Source organism: Dryobates pubescens (assembly GCF_014839835.1).
Source record: "Dryobates pubescens isolate bDryPub1 chromosome Z unlocalized genomic scaffold, bDryPub1.pri SUPER_Z_unloc_1, whole genome shotgun sequence".
Lineage (NCBI taxonomy): Eukaryota > Metazoa > Chordata > Aves > Piciformes > Picidae > Dryobates > Dryobates pubescens.
This window is the reverse complement of record NW_026530690.1, coordinates 56,035-74,992: the sequence shown is the minus strand read 5'-3', so window position 1 is coordinate 74,992 and position 18,958 is coordinate 56,035. Positions and strand designations below refer to the sequence as shown.

The following is an 18,958-nucleotide window of genomic DNA, read 5'->3' as shown; positions in this document are numbered from 1 at the left end:
TAGCCTATACAAGTGATTTGCTGGTACCCCAGTCCCCAGAATTTGGCACACATAGCCAAGCAGAGGGCCACTGCTGTCACTCGGTGTTTGAACTGCATTTGGAGACTGAGTGGCTGTGAAATTAAAGCAGCCTAAAGAGATTTCTGCTGCTGCCTGACCATAGCTTTCTGATAGCTGCCAAGCCTTGTTTTCCTTCTAGTCCACATTCAGTTCTAAATAAGAAGACAATTTTGTCCCAAGCTGTAGAGTTATATGGCTTCACTTTTTGCCTTTTGCTATATTTAATACAGAAAGGGTCAACACTTTTTTTCTCTTTTTTTAAATATAAAATCCTTGCAGAAAAAATCAACATCTGAACGCTGAGTTTGGGTCAAATGTTTGAAACAGGCCTGGATTTTCTTTAGAAAAGATATGGATTTCTTTCTGAAAGCAGCATTAAATGAATGGTCACCTGTATGTTATGCGTCTGCAGCACAGTTTTGCTAACAAAATACACATTTAATAGCATTTTGATCACTTTGACAAAATGGAAAAAAGGCACATTTAGCTTTTTTGAAGCCATATTTTTTTCCATGGGGAAAAATGTCATGTTAAAAAATGAGGATCCGTTCTAACTTCGCACTAAGCAATCGCAGCACATAAATGTTGACCCCTCCCCGGGGTTTTAAAGTCTCTCTCTCACTTTTCTCTATTTACAGTTAATGCTCTAGAGCTAAGTGCACCCCTCTGCCTGCCCTCACTCTGCAGCACTGTGGGACGAGGCTGATTTCACAACCCCCGGGCAGAGCTCTTCTACATCACAGAACATTTCTGCTCGGCTGCCTGTTTCATTTCGGTGAAGGTGGCTTGTGCCTTTTCTTTGATTGCATCCATGTCCATATTCTGGAGGTTTTGCAGCTGTCCCAGGATAGAGTCCTTGTCCTCTTCCTCCACTTGATCTTCTGCCACCATCTTCTGAAGGTCTTCTGGCAAACCCACATCATCTCCAGCCATCTGTATTTGATTCTCATCCAGCTCACTCTGATACAAAAAGCAGACAATAAAAACAGCACATGAGAGTATTTCTGCTGTCCCAGGATCTACCCACAAGCCTGTTTTGTTTGTTTGTTTGTTTTGGGGAGAACTGAAACATACGCACAGATTTTCCAGTCAAAGGCTTTAGACGCAGAGGTTCCCTCAGCCCCCATACAAGTGCTAGGATGTTGCAGGCGACGTCAGTTACAGAGAGTTCCAGCAGTGTCAGAACTGAAGCCCCCCGTGTCACTTGCTGTTGTGGAGATCTGTGTTGTGTCAACTGTGGCAACCTGCTGATCCTGCAGGAAATCTGCCGCAAGTTTTCTTGCGTCCGCTGAAGCCCTGCTGCAGCGCTGCCGCAGCTGTCGCCTGCTGTGCCGTTTGGTCAATAAAGCTACAGCTTTAGAACAGCCCTGTAGCTGCCTCTGCCTGTTCATTTGCTGGTGGGTATTTTTAGGTATCAGCATTAAACTGAAGCCTTCCTGAAGAAAGGTGTGTTAAATCTAGGGCAGAATTACTGGGGAAAGGGTCCCTGTCTTCCCCACACCGTATCTGTAAGCTGTGTCTGGGCCTTGGGTTGGTATCTCTGCGTTGTGCTTAAGTGCAGGGGCTGCCTGGCAGCAGTGCTGCAGCGCTGGGAATAGGAGGACTTGGACAACAAAAGAGAGGATGGAGGTTGGATGTGGGTCTGAGAAAGCAAAAGGAGACAGCAGAAGGAACCAGTTAAGCAATTAAAAGGCTGAGATGCAACAAGGGCTGCGCAGGCTTCCGCTGAAACGCTGTCAGTAGGGCTATGTCAACTTCTCAAACAATGGTGATTTTGTTCACATTTTATGGGGAATTCGGATGGATCCAGAGCTTAGAAGAAGAGGGTATTTTGACACAGTTCACACATCAAAGATAAGCATTAATGCCTCATTCCATCTCCAAAATGAAGCATGACAGCAGCAAAGGCCTGATATGAATAAGCAGCAATGCTGACAGCAGGAGGTGTTTTTGAGAGTGAGAGGGGTCCTGGGTTTGCATGAATGAAGGCAAGAATGAATGGAAGGATGTATCTGGGCAGTGTCTGTGTAGTTCCAGGCCCTAGCTAGGACAGGCAGGCTGGGATGCTTGACTGCTTAGCCACTATTTACTCTTAGGTCTATTTGTGTTCTATAGCTGTTATGAAAACACAGAGAGGTGTATCCTGGTTGTTGCTACTTCAAGGCCAAAATGGGTGACTCCTTTAGGTAAGGGTTGCTGCTACCAGATCTGCAGCAGCTAGAAATAACTTCCCAGCTGGCAGGAGTATTCCTTATTGATTGTGTAGCAGGAGAACATCTGTTACATTTTTAATCAGCAGGTGATGGCTGCTGGAGGAGTTGACCCTTTTGAAATTCTCTCAAGTAGCAGTAGGAGATGATAAAAAAAGACACTGGGTTAACCACAGGAAAAGTCCCCCCTAACCAGACAATCACATGTGTCCTTTTCTTTAGAAATGTTTAGAGTTTAAGACGTAATCACTGCACACTGCTGCACATGATGTGAAGAGAGGCCCCCACAGCACACACAAAGGCCACTTTGCTGATGTGAACACGCTCTTGCACGGAAGCTCCCTGTCCTACTGAAGCCTGAGATGTGATGAACAGCACCGTTTGGGGCCTCAGAGCCTTCTCTGACCAAAGAAGAACCTGTTCAGATGTAGTCTAGAGCAGTACAATCCTGCCCAAGTCACCTGCCTCTACTTACTTGGCATTTAGCCTGTCCTAGTATGAGCTTCAACAGGGAAGAGCTCAATAATAAGCCAAAGAGCACAGAAGATCCTGTATGGCCTCATCTTCTAAAAGTTGACAGATCTGGTTCTGTTCCTTAGATTTTAAATGGAAATTCAAATCAATTCTATGCCTCTATAATCAAGTTCCTGATTTGAGAATAGATTAGACTAGAATAAACCAGGTTGGAAGAGACCTTTGAGATCGTCTCGCCCAACCCATCACCATTTTACCTGCTGTTCGGTTGTTTGGCTTTTCCCCCCTTTTTTAAAGCCTGGTGGAAAGAATGTACAGCTTGTTTTCCCACAAGGGAGGACTGCGAGGTTTTCCTACAGGATGCTCTTCAAGCCAGGCTAACGCTGCTAGTGTCCAAGTCCACCGTGAGCCTGCAGCTCCAAGCACTCACTTCTGAAGGTCAGAGACAGAATGCGGTGCTGGAAATGCACCATGCCAGCTAGCTGCAGGCAGCAGCTTGCAGTTGGGCGTGAGCAGGGTGTGCAAGGTTCCTGCTATTCCAGCACACATGCAGCTGGGGACTGTCGCTTGCCCAAAGGCAGCCACGGCTCTGGCAGTGATGGAGGCGCTACTCTACGTCAGATGCACCCTGCTTGGACTGCAGAGAGCATTCGAAACAGGCAGACTTCACGGACAGGTCATGGGCTCCAACAGCCTCATGTGGAATGCCGCTCTGGACTCTGCCAAGCCTGCCCTGGACTAGATGATGACTCTCCTGACGACTTGAATGTCTGTAGTCTCCAGGTCTCTGCAAGTGTTCAACCACCCTTTTAGGATCTCTGAGAACAAGAAGCAACATCTATTCGAGTAAATTAAATATGCCTGGCATTGGTCTCTTGCCCCAGGGCCAGCTGGCCTGGAACAACCCACTGCAATGCTATTGAACTCTCTCACCCTACCAAACAGGGTGGTCCCATCTAACTGCCTATTGGGCATGTCTGTTCTAACTCCCAAACAGCCCCTGGGAACTTCTTGGGAGGGTGCCCAGGCCAAAACTGGGTCAGGCACCATTCTGACAATTCAGCAGTCCTGGTGATGTTCTTTGGCCCTGGTGATGCATCTGATGTAGCCAAGCTCAGATCTGTTTCGTTGCAGATGGAATGTGGTGCAAAATTCTTCACACGTACGTGACATACAGGTGTAAGCAGGAAAGAGACAGTCTCAGCATCTGTTTCTGTGAAGTCTGATTGATTGCAAACAAAAGTGATCAAAGCTCCCAGGCCACTCCGCGGGGCAGCTGAGCCATCTGCCTGCAGTGCTGTGCACAGTTTCCTGGCACCTTGCTCTCCCTGTACTGGATTCACCTTGGGCAGGTGACTCCAGCCCTGATCCTCCAGCTCAACACCTGTAATGCCCCAGTTACCTATGGAACCAAAGCCCATCTTGCCTTGATCTGTAAGCGGGACTTTCGGGCAGCAGCCTCATGCTGATCTATGCCATCTGACCGTGCTGGTACCTCACAAGTGTGAAAAGCCACAGGCTGGAACCACCAGACTGCTCCCCCACAACCACACACTCTTATCCTGTCCTTTCACAGAGATCACAGTGTGGAGGCTGATTTACACTCCAGCTCTCAGGGCCTCATAGGCAGCATCAGTTCATTGCCCAAAATGGCTTAAATGAAAATCCTTCTCGCCCTCAGGGCCCAGAGACCCCATTTCAGCTTATGTGAAGTCCCCAATTCTGCCCTAAGCTAGGTTACCGCTGTGCTGGTGCCAAGGTGGTGCCCTGCTGAGCCTGCCTTGATGACAGGCTTTCCAGGATGGACCATGCTTTGCCTTCCCTGGCAATCACCGGGCTGTCGCTGGACCCTGCTGTCAGCCCCAGCTCTTTGCTGTGTTCAGAGCCCATAGGACTGTGCCTGTGGGTGAGGACACTGCTGCTGCTGGGGTCTCTCATTGCCTTGGTCTGGACTTTCTCAGGGAGCAATCCTGATCCTGCTGCCTGCTCACATCCACTTTGTCACTCCGTTTTTCCACAGTGGATCCACAGCTGTTTCAGTCTGGCCTATCAAGAAAACAGATCAGCAAAAGAATTCTTCAAGCTTGCCAAATACTTGTTGTCAGCTTTTACTCTGAAGCCTGCGGGCACTGAAGAGCCTCTCCTGAGACAGGTTTCTCCTTCTGCTTGGTCTACATGCATAGCTAGAGGTTATGTAATGGCTGCATACGAGTAAAAAAACCTTTTAATTCTGGAATAGCAATGTTCATTGAATCAAGTCATAACAATGCTCACAGCACAGGAGAGCAAGACCTGTTTGAGATGAGGTGATGACATGTCCCTTTCATAGTGAGCTTTGCTTTGACTGTCTTCAGCAGCACTTGTTATTGGAAAGACACCTGATAGTGCCTGAATACTCTTTCTCTCTCAGTATCAGTGAATCAAACCATCCTGCTGGAACTGAGAGCCTTGTAGAGCAGTGTCCACAGCAGTGCTTTGACTAGGGGAAGGGATCCACCTCCCTGATGACATAGTCCCTTCCTGAGGCATTAAGAATTCAACAGAACCCCTAACACTTGCATGGAAGAACAGTGTGGATGTGGCAACCCTCTGACAGAGACTAGCGGCATTTGAGCTGACGTGGTGGATGCACGTGCAAAGCAGTGATGTGAAAGGGGCCCGTGGGGCCAGGACGCCATGCTGCAGATGAGGTCTTTGGACAGGTTGGACAGTCCTGTGGTCAGATGTTCCTCTCCTGCATCACAGGCACTATTACCTCAAGCCTCTGTGCTTAGACCTTGCAGAGGTTAACTGTTTGCTGGATCCTGGCTCAGGAAAAAGGCAGTGAGTAAGTGAAGGAGTTACATGTGGTGCTTTTAGATGACAATATTTATTTATGCACTGAATACCCCAAAGATGAAAAAGTTGTCTGCAGATCAAATGTCTCATGGCTAAAAGCTCCTGATGACAAACCTAAGTTGACAATTCAGTTAATAGGATTAGGTTCATTAAGGGACTGCTTTCTCTTATAAGTCTGGCCCAGATTGCATGGAGCTTTAGATTTTGCACTGAAAAGGGGGCCCTGCCTAGTTCTGAATTTCATGCTTTCATTTACAATGTGTGGTAGTCATTGATACTGGTAATATTCAGGCTTTCTAGTCCATACTAGGCTACCTGGAATGACTTTGGTTTTTCCAACTAATTAATGTATTATCACAGGTCTGAGAACATTTTGCTGCCATAAAGTTGTATCATAGAGCTGACTTTTTTCAGAGACATACAGCATGCTCACGATAGTTTCATTTTCTTCCTGATGTGGCATATGTTTTCATGAGGGCTGATGAAAGGAAAGTGGGCCTCCAACCAAGAAATGCTATATAGTTAGCTACAAAGGCAGAAAAGCGTATCCTGCAAGGTACACTTGCAACCATAGCAAAGCAGCAGAGCTGATCGTATGCTTAGTATCTTCTTTGCTGACTTAGAGGGCCTCTCCTACTTTGGCAGCAAGTCTTCTACTGTTACACTGAAATGACTGAAATTTCCCTCCCCCCACCCCCTCAAGAGCACTTTGTGTATACCAGATTTCAGACTCAGATGGAGATGGGGCAGATCACCACTGCATACTCTTGGGTGCTATGAGGTGACAGTATGCTTGTCCAAAGTCATCCCAGGGCCTCTGTGGAGACCTTGAACACCATCTCAGAACTGAAAGCAACACTATGGATGGTAAACTTTCACCATCACAGAGAGACACCCACTGCCACCGACCTGTAGTTTAGAGTTGGGCACTTAAGTGTCCTGAGGCATTTACAACAACCCCTTCTTCAGATGTAAATCTGGGACCTTGCAGAGTGTGTTGAGGCTGTGAGGAAATGCTGCTCAGCAGCTGGTTTGGCATACGCCTCCAAAAGGCAAACAAAGCCTAATGATATTTTACCACTCAGGTGCTAATGAAAATGCTGCTGTTTAGAGATTTAGGCCTACAATCCAATCAACCACTTAAAATCTTACACTTCTTTTTCTTCCCCTCCCTCTCCCTCACCCCCCCAAACAATCGTTCTGCAATTAGCTTTGCCCTCAAGATATGTTTTCCTCTTTCTTGTCACTGTGCTGAGCACCCACAGCCTGGAACAAATGGTGTACTGCAGCTGGTGTATAGTACCCCTACCTATGACACTAACTGTACACGACCTGTGTCTCTCCAGGCATTTCCCTTTCTCTTCCAGATGGATATTCCATCTGGAAGGAATCTGAAGCCCCAAAAGAGACCAAAGTTCAAGCGTGTCACCTTGATAATCACCTGCAGAAGTCTCATTGCATTTAAAGGGGTCATTTGAATGAGAAACTGTAGGTGTAGGCTTCATTTTTAAAGATGTAAACCTCTGCCTTCAGTAACAGAATCACAGAATCACAGAATACCAGGTTGGAAGTGAGCTCAAAGATCATCTGGTCCAACCTTTCTAGGTGATGGTGTAGTTGAAATGAGCTGGCCCAGCACCCTGTCAATCTGAGTCTTAAAACTGTCCTGTGTAGGGGAATCTACTGCTTCCCTTTGGGAGATGACTCCAAGGTCTGACTGTTCTCATGGGGAAGCACTTTCCTCTGGATTCCAGTGGACATCTCCCCAGCAATAACTTGTCCCCATCACCCCTTGTCTTTTCTCTTGGACTCCTTGTGAAAACAGTCTCCATCCTCCTGGTAGTCGCCCTTTATGCCATAAGGTGTCCCCTGAGATGTGTCTTCTCAAGGATGAGCAATCCCAGTTCTCTCAGCCTTTCCTCATGTCAGGGCTTCCAGTCCTCTGGCCATTCTTGTCACCCTTCTCTGGACACTTCCCAGCCTGTCAACAGTCATTTGTACAGGGGGGACCAAGACTGCAGGCAGTGTTCCAGGTGTGGGCTGACCAGCGCTGAGTAGAGTGGGACAATGACTACTTTGCCCCAGCCGGTGGTGCTTTGTTGATGAGCTCGGTGTCGGTTAAATTCTGCAGCTGCGTGCTGCTCTGGAGCTGCGGCAGCTGGGAAGGTGCAGGCAGAGCCCACGGGAACCGGCAGCTCTCGCGGGGCAGGTCCGAAGGTACCGGGCTGGGGCGCTGCTGGGACGCCCAGGAGACTGAAACGCGAAGGGCCAGGCGGCGGTGGCTGTGGTAAGTCCTTTGTCCTTTCGGAGTGGTTACTGTAACTTCATTCACTTCGAGTCTGCTTACAGGAGCTTTGCTCAGGAGGGACGCGTTGGCGGGGCAGGCAGAGGGAGCTTAACTGAGGTTTCTCCGCTAGGTTTCCTCCCTTGCTTGCCCCGCACCCGGTACCTGTCTCAAAGATTCTACTTACACCTGCCTAGACAGCTCTTCCTTTGCTCGGAAAGGCAGGCAGTAAGGGTTTGGTCATCAAAGCCGCGTGTTCAGCGTTAGGGAAAACACGTTTTTCAGCCCCGGTCCTGAGTGGCACAGATGGGACCGTTTTATCCAGGCCCCAGGGTTCACTCGCTTTCCATCCAGACTGTAACTTGCCTTCAGGGTTCAGGCGAAGGCTTTCCGGAGGGGTGCGGTGTGAGGAGCGTGGCACTAGAGGGCCTGTCGCGGCTCGGGGCTAGGAGCAGCGCCGGACCAGCGCCGTGGTAAAACTACAGGGTTTGCAATTTGCGTTTCTACTCGAGAGTCGCTTTCTGAGCCAGGGTGACATCGTTACACGTGTAATTGCGTGACTGCTGCATCCTTTCCTTCCGGCGTTCCTGATGTTTCAGTAAGAAATCCTTTAGACAGTTCAGCAGAGATGGCTGCAGGTGCTTTGGTGTTCGCTTGCGCTTGCCACGGAAAACGGCAGCGCTGAGTTCTGTTGCTCGTAGGTTGCAACTTTTACCATTCCTCAATCGTATTTTCGTTTCTGTGACTCTATGCGCTCTGTGAACCTGACGCTAAATCTAAACCCTGGAATGGACTGGTGCTGGGGTGTGCTCTGTGGTGCTAGAATGTCATCACTTCTGTCATTAAGCCACTTGACAGTCCCTAACGCAGTTCTGCTCTGAGCCCACTAGTCCCTTAGATTCCATAACCTGGCATGATTTTGACAATATCTAAACATTCTGACTATTGAAACATAATAGTGGTTTTTCTGTCTATCTATCTATATCTACACACACACACACTCTTAACTACAGTAGCTATTGGAAATCTTTGCTTCCAGGAAAGAACACCTTCACAATGTGATGGTGGGTTTTTCATTAAAAATATTATGAAACACTTCCCCCCACCAAGCGAAATGTGGTTGCTTTTAAGCCCTGCAAAACACTGCAATTAAAAATGAATGTTTGCAAAGCCCTTTTCCTGATCATCATCTACTCCAGTGGTAACTTTGGGTCATGGGGTGGCTTTTATAGCGCAACATTTAATTCAGTTAGAAACAGTATTTGGGTAAATGCTGAAGATTTTTCAGGTGGTTGGTGAAGTGCACAGCCTGAGCCAGGATAACAGCCACCTTCTGGTTTAATTCCTAGCTTCGGGATAGCTCATTCCTCCTGCAGGTGCTAGAAGATGTGATAGGGATTTCAGCCAATCCCTTCACAATGCCTGTGCTGTTACAGAGCTAAAATCACAAGACATGAGAGCTCCTGGGCAGATTTTTCCCTCAGTTCTCCTTTGAGCTGGGTCCTAACAAGCTAAGGTGCCTGCAGGCCTCAGGTTGACTCTTGGTTCCTTGCTGTTTGGTAATCTCCGTGACAGTTGCCCTGAGCAGTTATGAACGAAGTACCCTGGGGCATTATGAATTTGTTAGCTGACCATATCTTAAATGTGTGGAACTCGCTGTTGAAAGGTCATTTCCTTACTGCTAGTTAGTATAGACTAAAACGTGGCATGGTTAGTTCTCAACCTTGACTAGGGCCATCATCCCAGGATGGAAGGGTCTGGGAAATACAAGCCCTATACTGATAGAATATTTTAATTACACTTGATGTAATAATCAGATTTCTGTCTACCTGGCTCATGCACACAGGGTCAATAGGCTCTTAGCTTCCTTGAAACCCATTGGAGTCCAGCCCCTGAATACCATCTTGCGACCAGAAACAGTCTGCAGAAAATTCAAGCTTCAAAACTTTTTTAATAGGCAAGACCTTCAGTACAGGCTTAGTGCTAAAGCCTGTACTTTGACAAGCCTTTGATAAACAAGAGTTTTGAAGTGAAATCCCTGAAAATGTGAAAGATAATCAGCAAATGAGAAGCAAGTCTTCCCTCTAAACCAAACACCGGGCTGTCCTTGTTTGTATCCGTGTGTTTTCGACAGGAAAGTACCATCAATGCAAACACTAACTATGCTTTCTGTCACTACCCACAAGCTATTGCAGCTGCTGTCTGCTTTTAGCAAACTTCCAGATTTCTCTGCTGCTTGGAGGATCTGCTGTCTGTATTCTGGTTTTCCTGGGAATGTTTGACAGTGTCAGGAGCACTAAAGAAAACGGAACAGACAGTTCACTTGCACGCTGTAGAAGGCAGTGAAAATGACCCTTTGGAAGTCTAGCATAACTCAAACACTACTTGCGGAGAGTTCTAAAGGGCTTTGCCTATAGCTGCTGTGTGTTGCTAAGACTGTGTGTTGTCAGATACAGTCAGGCCAGTTATTCAGCCTCTCCTGCCGCCTGTTCCTGATCTGACAGCACAGAAAAGGATTATGAGAATCTTAGATCCATCTACCGAGCAGAGCAAAAAGGGTCTAAGAGAGGCAGTCACCAGGGAAAACCATGGCTTGGGCTCCTCCATTTCTGTGCTGAGCTGCAGAGGGATTTTCCCCAGGCAACTCGGCACGTTCAGAATTCTGCGTTGCTTTGTCGCTGTGTTTGCTGTAGCCTTGGCCACTGCGCTAGAGGAGACCATGGACTGCAGGCTTACCTTTGGGAGTCTGTACTTCTCTCTCAGATGAACCCTCAGACAGGCTCGCTCTGCCTTTTTGTGTGCAAACGCCGCATCTCTTTCCATCCTGGAAATGGGAAAACAATGTTTCTCGAAGTGACTGACAAAATGTGGTCTTTCAGACTGAACCAGCTGCTCAGCTGTGGAAAGCTACATACAGGAGTTATTCACTCTGTTACAGAACTTGTCCAAAGGTACAAAATGAGCGATACCAATAAAGCGATGCTGGGGGGGCAGGCTACCTGCACCCTAGGCTTGTTCTCCAAATAATTCCTCTGTCTTGTGAAGAATGGAGAAGGCAAACTCCAATGTCTGGAGTCTGGACCCTGCTGTCTGTTATTGCTGACTCTAACAGCGAGTAATACCAATGAGCAGAAAAGGAAAGTTATGCTTATTCCTCCTCTCTTATTCCACTGGGGCACTTAAAAAGGGGTGACTGCCTGCTAGTGCTGCTGTTCTACGAACATGACCACCTTCTGGGATAAGAACACACACATTGAGTGTCAGAATGGTCTTTCTAGGTCAGACCAAAAGTTTGCCTATCCTAGTATCCCATCTCCAACAGTAGACGGAGCACGAGCATCCTGTATCAAAACTGCTCAGCTTCCAAAAGTCAGTGTAGAGTACTGGAGCCCAAAACTGGCCCTACATCATTGCTGTTAATAGCCCTGGATGGCCTCTGTCACCTATGAATTTTCCTGGTCTTTTCTGCAACCATTCAGAACATCCTAGGGCAATGAATTCCACAGCTCCCCTGTGTGGAAAATTTCTTCTTTTACCTGTGTTTTATAAAATGCTTTCACTAGATTTGCAAAGTGGTCAGTGGGATTTGTGGTTGCCTTACTTGTGTATTTATCTTCCAAATGTATTTCCTCAAAGATTTTTTGGTAACATTTGATAGCCTTCACCTTCCCCCCCCCCCCGCCCCGAGAAGCATCGTTGTAAATGTTCTATGGCAAAACTGGTTAACTGGTTTAATTCCAGTATAGATCTTTTGTCACATAAAAGCCACTTGCAGGATAAAATGCTGTTTTCCCTCTGCTTCCATAAATGAGCTGTTGGGGTTTTCATCTCTTTCTCTCCAAAACAAACAAACAAAAAAATTTCACATTAACTGGAAGCTCTCTTAGACTTCTTTCAGGCAGTCATTGATGGGAAGCGTGGAGGTTTGTGAGTTTGGTTTTTAGCCCTCTTTCTCAATCTTCCTCTTCTGTTGCCCTCTCCTCCAGAGGAGTTGTTAGCAGCCACAGCAGGCATCAGGATGTGTTCCCACAGGGCATCACTACACATCTCTTTAGGTGTCCTGTGGGGCTGAGGGGCAGGATTTTCTGCTTGAGTAGATCTGGGCTTCTTGCTTGTCCTGGCATCAGGAGGACACTTGGCAAAACTCACTTGGCAAGCCTTCCAGCATTGCCTGAGCTTGCACCTTTGTATTCTGGAGGCTCTGGTTATGCCCTGCAACACGAAGCTCTACAGGAACAGGAAAGCTGTGTGTGAGCGAGCTTCAGATGTTCCTATTGTAGTTTCAAACCGTACTTTTAGAAGTATTCCTGCACCAATTTCTCAATACCTGCCACACTTGAAAACATGATAGGAATAATTCCTTTCCCAAGAATTTCCCTTATCCTAAGGATCCCCTTTTCTTTTGGTCTCAGTAAAGCATCTTCCTGCTGGTAGGTGATTATTTCTCTTTCTAGTATCCCTTGACAAAATGCACAGCAAAACATTGTGCTTTATTCCAGACCAAATGATGCCCGTTCAAGGTTTTATGATGGAAATGGCTGCTGCTAAATGCAGACCTGGATACCTCAAATTCCATCAGTCATTAACCTTTCACCTATAATCATCTTACATGAAGGATTTACACAACCATTATGTAATTGACCATTAGAGGAACAGATGCATTTGAGGTTTAAAAGTCCATCGTTTTGTTTATAATTATGCATGATTTGAACCCCTACATGTGAAGCCCTTTATTTTACTTCTGTTTTGATATTTAAACAGAGCGAAGTGGTAAAGATTATGATCACAGGGAAAATGAAGCCCAGGTTTAAAAGTTCTGCTTTATTTAGTAAATTTTAGAAAAAATAATTGAAAATGCAGCTACAAAAATTAACAACCTTAAAGCCTTTTCCTAGACGAATATCATCCCATTTAACTTAGTGCTCATGGCTTTTTTTGTGTCTGCCATAGTAAATGTGGACAAAGGAAAAATATGTATTGAATGTGTACCCTACATGGAGTTCCAGGAGAACAAACCATACACCTTTTAGAATTAACTCCTGCACTACAAACAGCTTTGTACTCAGAAAATTTGGGCAGACAGAGATCAGCTAGGAATGAATCCAGCATATCAAGGTGTGGAGGCAGCAGGAAAGTGTAGGAGAGAGCTGCAGGATGAGGGGAAGGGGGAACACAGGACCTTATCATTTCCAGTTGGTGAACTTCTACTTTGGAAAGTCTCTTTAGCAAAGAGTCATCTGCTTTAAAAGAAAAGGGAAGAGAGCTGAATAGCTGGCTTTTTTTTGGGCTATTTCATCTGCACAAAGGTACCACGAAGCAGCCCCATACTGATAATAAGGGAACAGGTACTCACTTCTCCTCAACCATTTGCTTTTGATATTCCTCATACTCCTCTCTGGTCATTCCTGCAGCTGCTGCTGGATCAGAAGGAGTGCTTTCTTCTTTGCTTTCTTCCCCTCCACCTCCAAGTCCCAAATTCTTTACCTGGTTGCTCAACATACTTTTCATTAGAAAGGCCATCTTCTCGAGGGGAAAAAAAAGGAGCTATAAGCAAACAGCTACGAGAAAGCCTAAGCGAACAAAAAATGTTTTCAAACCAACAGTTGCAGGCGGGAGAGTTTCTACAGCCACGTCAGCTCTTCAAGGGCACAATGCTAGTGAAACGTGAATGCCAAAACCAGTTTGTCAGCCATAATCTGGATTAAAGAGTGAACTCCTTAATATCTAGAGGCAGATGGTTCAGATTACTCAAAAAAAAAAGTCGTTAGATGAAGCTACCTACTTTTTATATTAATACTTTAAGCTAATTGTTCATAGACACACAAAAATCAATCGTGGTGTGCAGGAGCGTTCAGACTTTCAGTCTTGAAACTCTCACAGAGACAAAAACGTTTCCCGGAACACGACAAGTCTGAATTCAAAAGAAGGTTGACCAACAGCCATAGCTCCTGGGCAGAAAACCCTTATGGATTTAAACAAGCAAATGAAATTTGAAAACTGGAATTCTTCATTAAGTGGCACCCCAGTCCTTGTTATCTGCTGGACAGAAGATGCATGCAATGGTTTTAGTCCATCCCCTTCTCGTGTGGGCGGTCTGTCCCACAGACGAGCAGGGTGCGGCTGTTCCTTTCTTTTCAAGAAAGCTATCGCCAAAACCCCAAATAACATCTTCCTATTTTTCATCCCTTAGGATTTATTTCAACTCTTCCCCAGGCTGTCTCTGGCTGGGTCACCACTTTGACAGGTGCTGCATAGAACACCTGGTGGGGGGAACTTAATCTTGAATGGATAAAGGAGAAATGAATCCGACCTGTCTCTGTTGGCTGTAACGCAGCCTTAGTATCTTTTGTTTGTGGAGTGCTCATGTAGGTCCTCAGCTTTGAAAACTCGATTCCCATCGTTCGCCTCACCCGGTCTATCCAGGTGAAGATGTGCAGGATCATAGACTGTTTTGGGAAAGAAAATAATCTGCTAGGTCTCAAAAGTTGGTGATGTTGGGTTTTGAGCATTTATCCCACTCCAACTGACTGCGCATGCCTTCATGAAACATTCTGTAATTTTCATTATCTAAATGGGCCTCCCAGGACTCTCATAATTTCACTGAGAGATGGGAGGATTCCAGCTTGCCTAATGCCTTAATCTGTATTAGAAAGGCTTCTAATTAAAGCAGACCTGTTACTATTAAAAACAAACCAAAAAAAAGAGGCAGGACATCCTGTAATCCTGGATTATTACTGATTAAACTTCAGATTTCTTTCTGAAGTAGAGTATCATTCAGAGGCATGACTTCCAAATCACAACAAAACCACTTTGATATCCTACAGATACCTAGAGAGCATCTTTCTTAAACCAAAGTTGGTTTTATTGATCACTGTGTGCTTTCAGAACTATGCATAAGTTGAAAGGTGAGCAAACTTTTACACCTGACAGGAAAGCTGACAACCAGCTGATGTTGGAACAGTACCAGAATAGTAAAAAAATCCCATACCAAACACAGCAGTTGCACACCCAAGGAGAGAGACACACACACACACACTCTCTGACTTGTTTTGGGTAAGCAAGTTGTACTCTGACAAACAGGAGCAGAGTGCCCAGGTGAGAGCAATTTATTTGAAGAACTTCAAAGATACAGGCAGTCCTCAGCTCAGAAAAATGATCTGCTTTGTATACTCAGAGCAGCCACCAAGCAACTCTTTGTGCTCTTAAGAGACTTAGAAGCTGACAGCTTCACATTTGACCCCAAGTGTCTGATGCTCAAGGCAAGCCTGATGCTCTTACACAAGCTTTTGAGAGTCCCTCTTGCATGAGACTGCAACACAGAGGATATAATACCTCCCTCTCCCCTGCCGCCAGGATGAATGTGGTCTGGATCCAGCATATCTTTCTCACTGATTTCAAGATGTCAGTGAGTGTGTATAATTTTCCCTTGTTTCTGTTCCTTTTTGGTGGGTTGTATAGGCCTATTCACAGCACAATTTTCATTAAACAGAAACAAAAAAGAGCCAGAAGGTAGGTAAAGAGGGAAAGAAGACTCATTGGGGTATTGCTTTGTATTGTGGTTCATAAAACCTCCCTTCCCACTGCACCAGTAATAGCCAGGCCCATTACCAAAGCATCTTCTGCAAACGACTGGATTTTAACACACTAATACAAGTTGCATTAATAAATGCACAACTCTGCATTTAGAAGCAGGATTGCTGAGAGACCTCTTCGGAGGCTCTGTGTCCGAGGACAAACTCTGTGTAATTGCTGAGGAGCAGCTAGGTCGAGGCATGCAATGAGGCAAGCGCTGTCAGTCTCGGATTTCTGGGCACAGGTGCTGTCAATTCCACTATGCTGTCACCGGGTTTTACATAGTAAAAATACACTGATACTCTATTAGTTAGCAGCGTGTAACCAACCCCTGCAAAATAGTATCTCCTCATCTGTAAAGGTGTAGCTGTGTCCTGGTATTCACCAGGCATTAATACAACAATTTTCAGCATTCTATAGAGACCTTGCACTCTGCTTTGGAAGGGTTGTAAACGTAGTCTGACTCCAGCTGCATGCTGCCACTTTCTCTCCCTCTCCCCCCCCCCGCCTTGGTAACCGTGTTTAGCATCAGACTAGTTGGGTAACAGTTGGACTTGATGATCTTAAAGGTCTTTTACAACTGGAATGCCTCTCTGATTCTCACTCTCTTTCCTACAGGCAGAGCCTCAGCCTCGACTGCTGTTAACTCTCCAGGATCAGGCAGAACTGAGCCCAGATCTCAGCGTTCAAGCTCTCTGAACAACAAAGGGGTAAGGCATGCTTGGATTTCATAGGCATGTACCAAATGAAAAGACACAAAGCTTATTAAAAATATGCATCTTTATTCAAATAAGGTTATCTCTGAACTCCAAGTGTCAATTTACATTAGTCAGAAACGTAGGAAAATGTCAGCTGTTTGAATCACAAAACCCCAACAGCAGGCAGTCTTCAGTGTTACAGCAATCGATGCATCGATAAATGTCAGATTTTCTTCAGACAGGAATTTATGAACCATGTTGTGAGTTTGACAGTTGAAAGACTTGGGTGGGACTTTATTTAACAGACCCTGACCAGTACAATGAGATTCTCCTGGCACTGCCAAATATTTGCTACTTATCCACACTTCAAATACAATTATTAGACCTGTTCTTCCCCATATTGTCAAACTGGACTCCAAGGTGTCCTCTCCTCCTAGTCCTGAAATTTTCTTCGGCAGGAATCAACCGCACGATCAGTGTTGAAAGAAACTTCTAGTAGCCACACATAACAGGAGGCTACACTGACTGACAAATACTCTTCAATTCCAAATTTGTTGCTACTACTTCAGCAACAAACAGGACAAAAGTTGAGCTGGGCCGTTGGGAGCTTTCCTTGGGTCCAGTGAGTGATGAGGCAATTATGGAAGCTCCAAGGAGAGAAGACTGAAACGAAGCACGAAGCAAAGTTAGCACTTTTTGGATGTTACGCTTTAGACCCTCTGGTCTCTAACACCAAAGTTTCCCAGTTGTGCACGCAAGATGTCAGATCTATGAGCAGCATCAACACACGAGCTGAGCTTCACGGGAGGAGACAATTGTAATTTTCCCCTAAGCACCATCCCCGGCCTTCTCTTCTTCCTAACAAAAGACACAGAGTCATGGGCTGCTCCACCTTTAAAATACAGTTAGGGCTGGATAATTCACAGTAACAAAAAAGAGAGGCTTCCAACTGCTATTAGAGAGCTATTCCTCATTATGCCAGGTACACGCATTGACTCAGCAAAATGCAATTGCCAGCCTTGCTCTAGAAAGGGTTTTGCAAAGCCTGCTGTGTAAGAGAGTTCGGCTTAGGTGTTGCATTGATGCAGGAAGGCTTGCAACTGAGCGGAACAACACTGTACGTGTTCAGAATGATTTAAGAAAATACATCAATTTAGCTAGAAGAGTCAGGGTTCTAATAGATTAGACTCAAGGCACCTGTAAATATTTGCTGGTGTTGAAAGAACTGAATGGATGAACTCCTGTTCTATTCTGGCTTATTTAGAAAAAGCTTTTTTTCATCGTATTTATCCAGCAAGACTAGCTTGAAGCTTTCTCCCAGCAGTACAGCAAAATCTGCTCAAAGGTAGTAATTAATTTATACAGCTTTATCACTTACAGTGTATCACATACTGTAGCTTTGTAAATAGGTCTGTAAGTGGTGTTGTTCTATGGGTACAGCACAGATCCACTTTTTGGACACTAAGTAATAAAATACATTGCATAGATGTATCATTTCTCCAAACTGACAGGCACAATACTGAAGTGTTCTGCATTACAGCAAATTTGGCAGCATGTGTTACACTCGGAGAGCACACTGTAGAAATGTAGTAGTAGCATGCCAGATTCCAGATAGATTCTGTAGACTCAAACAGGTTGGTAATCAAGTGAAATATCCTGATGCATTTGTGCATTGTAGAGAATATTAAGAAACCATCCCACCCCATTCTAACTCTACAAGCAAACAACTCAAGGACAAAGTTACCACAGATATGTAAACAAGGCAAAATGAATTAATTTCGCATTCCTAATTTGGGCTATCTGCTTTGTTTCTTTCCTGAAGTAAATGTTCACCCGATGAGCAGTATCAAAACCACACATTCAGTCTTATGCTTTTGAGATGAAAGCAGGAATTGACGCACGGTACTGGTTCTACAACAGCTGCAGGATTTGAAAACGTGTCTGAAGCAAAAGCTTGTGGAAAAAAAAGGGTTGATAATCAGTACCTGTAGCACAGAATACTTGCCATGCCAAGATTTAAACCGTCTGTATTTGATAGGTGAAAGACAGGACAGCTTTACAAAAGTGAACACTAAACAAATCCTTGATAAAATCAGATGTGAAGAGGTATAAAACAAGGGTACCTTTGCCGACAAGGTTCCCCAGTCGCCAAACTAAATTAGGGTTTTGAAACTACAAAAATGAAATCAGTCCCACAATATACTTGAAGTTACTTCTTCATGGTTTCCCTCACAGCCTAAAGCCAAAACCCAAAATAAGGAGCTAGGACTTTGCCTGTTCTCTGTGGTTTGTTTTCCACATCAGGCATCGACAGTCAGACTGTTAAAAGCCATCTTTGTGTCCACAGATCACAAAGTGTTTAAACCTGTATTCCATGACAAGTTAGAATTAACTGTAATTCTGAAGCCGTTACATCCAACTGGTGAAGAAAATAGAGAAGAACACTTGTCTGGGGTCTGGGTTTTTTGGGGGAAAATAGAAAATTGGGTCTGCTTGTTACATTTGATTATTATTTTTTTTAAAAAAAAACTCGTATGTCAGGACAGGTACTGGCAAAGCACTCTGCACAAACCACCCATCTGCAGTTCTCATGAACAGCCACCAAGCCTGGTGTTTCAGTTTCCTCATCTGAAATCTTAACAGAAGAGCAATATGGCATTTGCCGTCCAGTATCTACGAGAAAGCTGGAGGAAAACCTAGACCTCGATAGGGTCTGCAGTCTTCCCCTGTCTAGCATTTTCTCTGCTGCTACTTGTTTTTCAACAGTTTAAATGAGAACTCCTTTTGTTTAACAAAATTCAACAATTTCCAATTTTAAACAC

The 18,958-nt window shown here is 45.2% G+C and overlaps 1 protein-coding gene across 1 annotated transcript; it reads right to left on the bottom strand.

Moving 5' to 3' along the window:
• Positions 1–731: 731 nt before the first annotated feature.
• CPLX4 (complexin 4) lies at positions 732–13,466 on the bottom strand. The gene is made up of 3 exons (XM_009907207.2): positions 13,220–13,466; positions 10,603–10,690; positions 732–1,020 (listed from the first exon to the last, which is right to left on the bottom strand). The coding sequence occupies exons 1-3, from the start codon at positions 13,384–13,386 to the stop codon at positions 793–795; spliced, it is 483 nt and encodes a 160-aa protein (XP_009905509.2). The 5' UTR covers positions 13,387–13,466; the 3' UTR covers positions 732–792.
• Between the last annotated feature and the right edge of the window lie 5,492 nt (positions 13,467–18,958).

What these genes read in the sequence shown, in the direction of transcription:
- CPLX4 (XM_009907207.2), bottom strand. Translation starts at nt 13,386, where the DNA reads ATGGCCTTTCTAATGAAAAGTATGTTGAGCAACCAGGTAAAGAATTTG. An exon ending in AAGCAAATGGTTGAGGAGAA is followed by an intron (nt 10,691 to 13,219) that starts GTGAGTACCTGT and finishes TCCCATTTCCAG; the next exon opens with GATGGAAAGAGATGCGGCGT. An exon ending in AGAAGTACAGACTCCCAAAG is followed by an intron (nt 1,021 to 10,602) that starts GTAAGCCTGCAG and finishes TTTTTGTATCAG; the next exon opens with AGTGAGCTGGATGAGAATCA.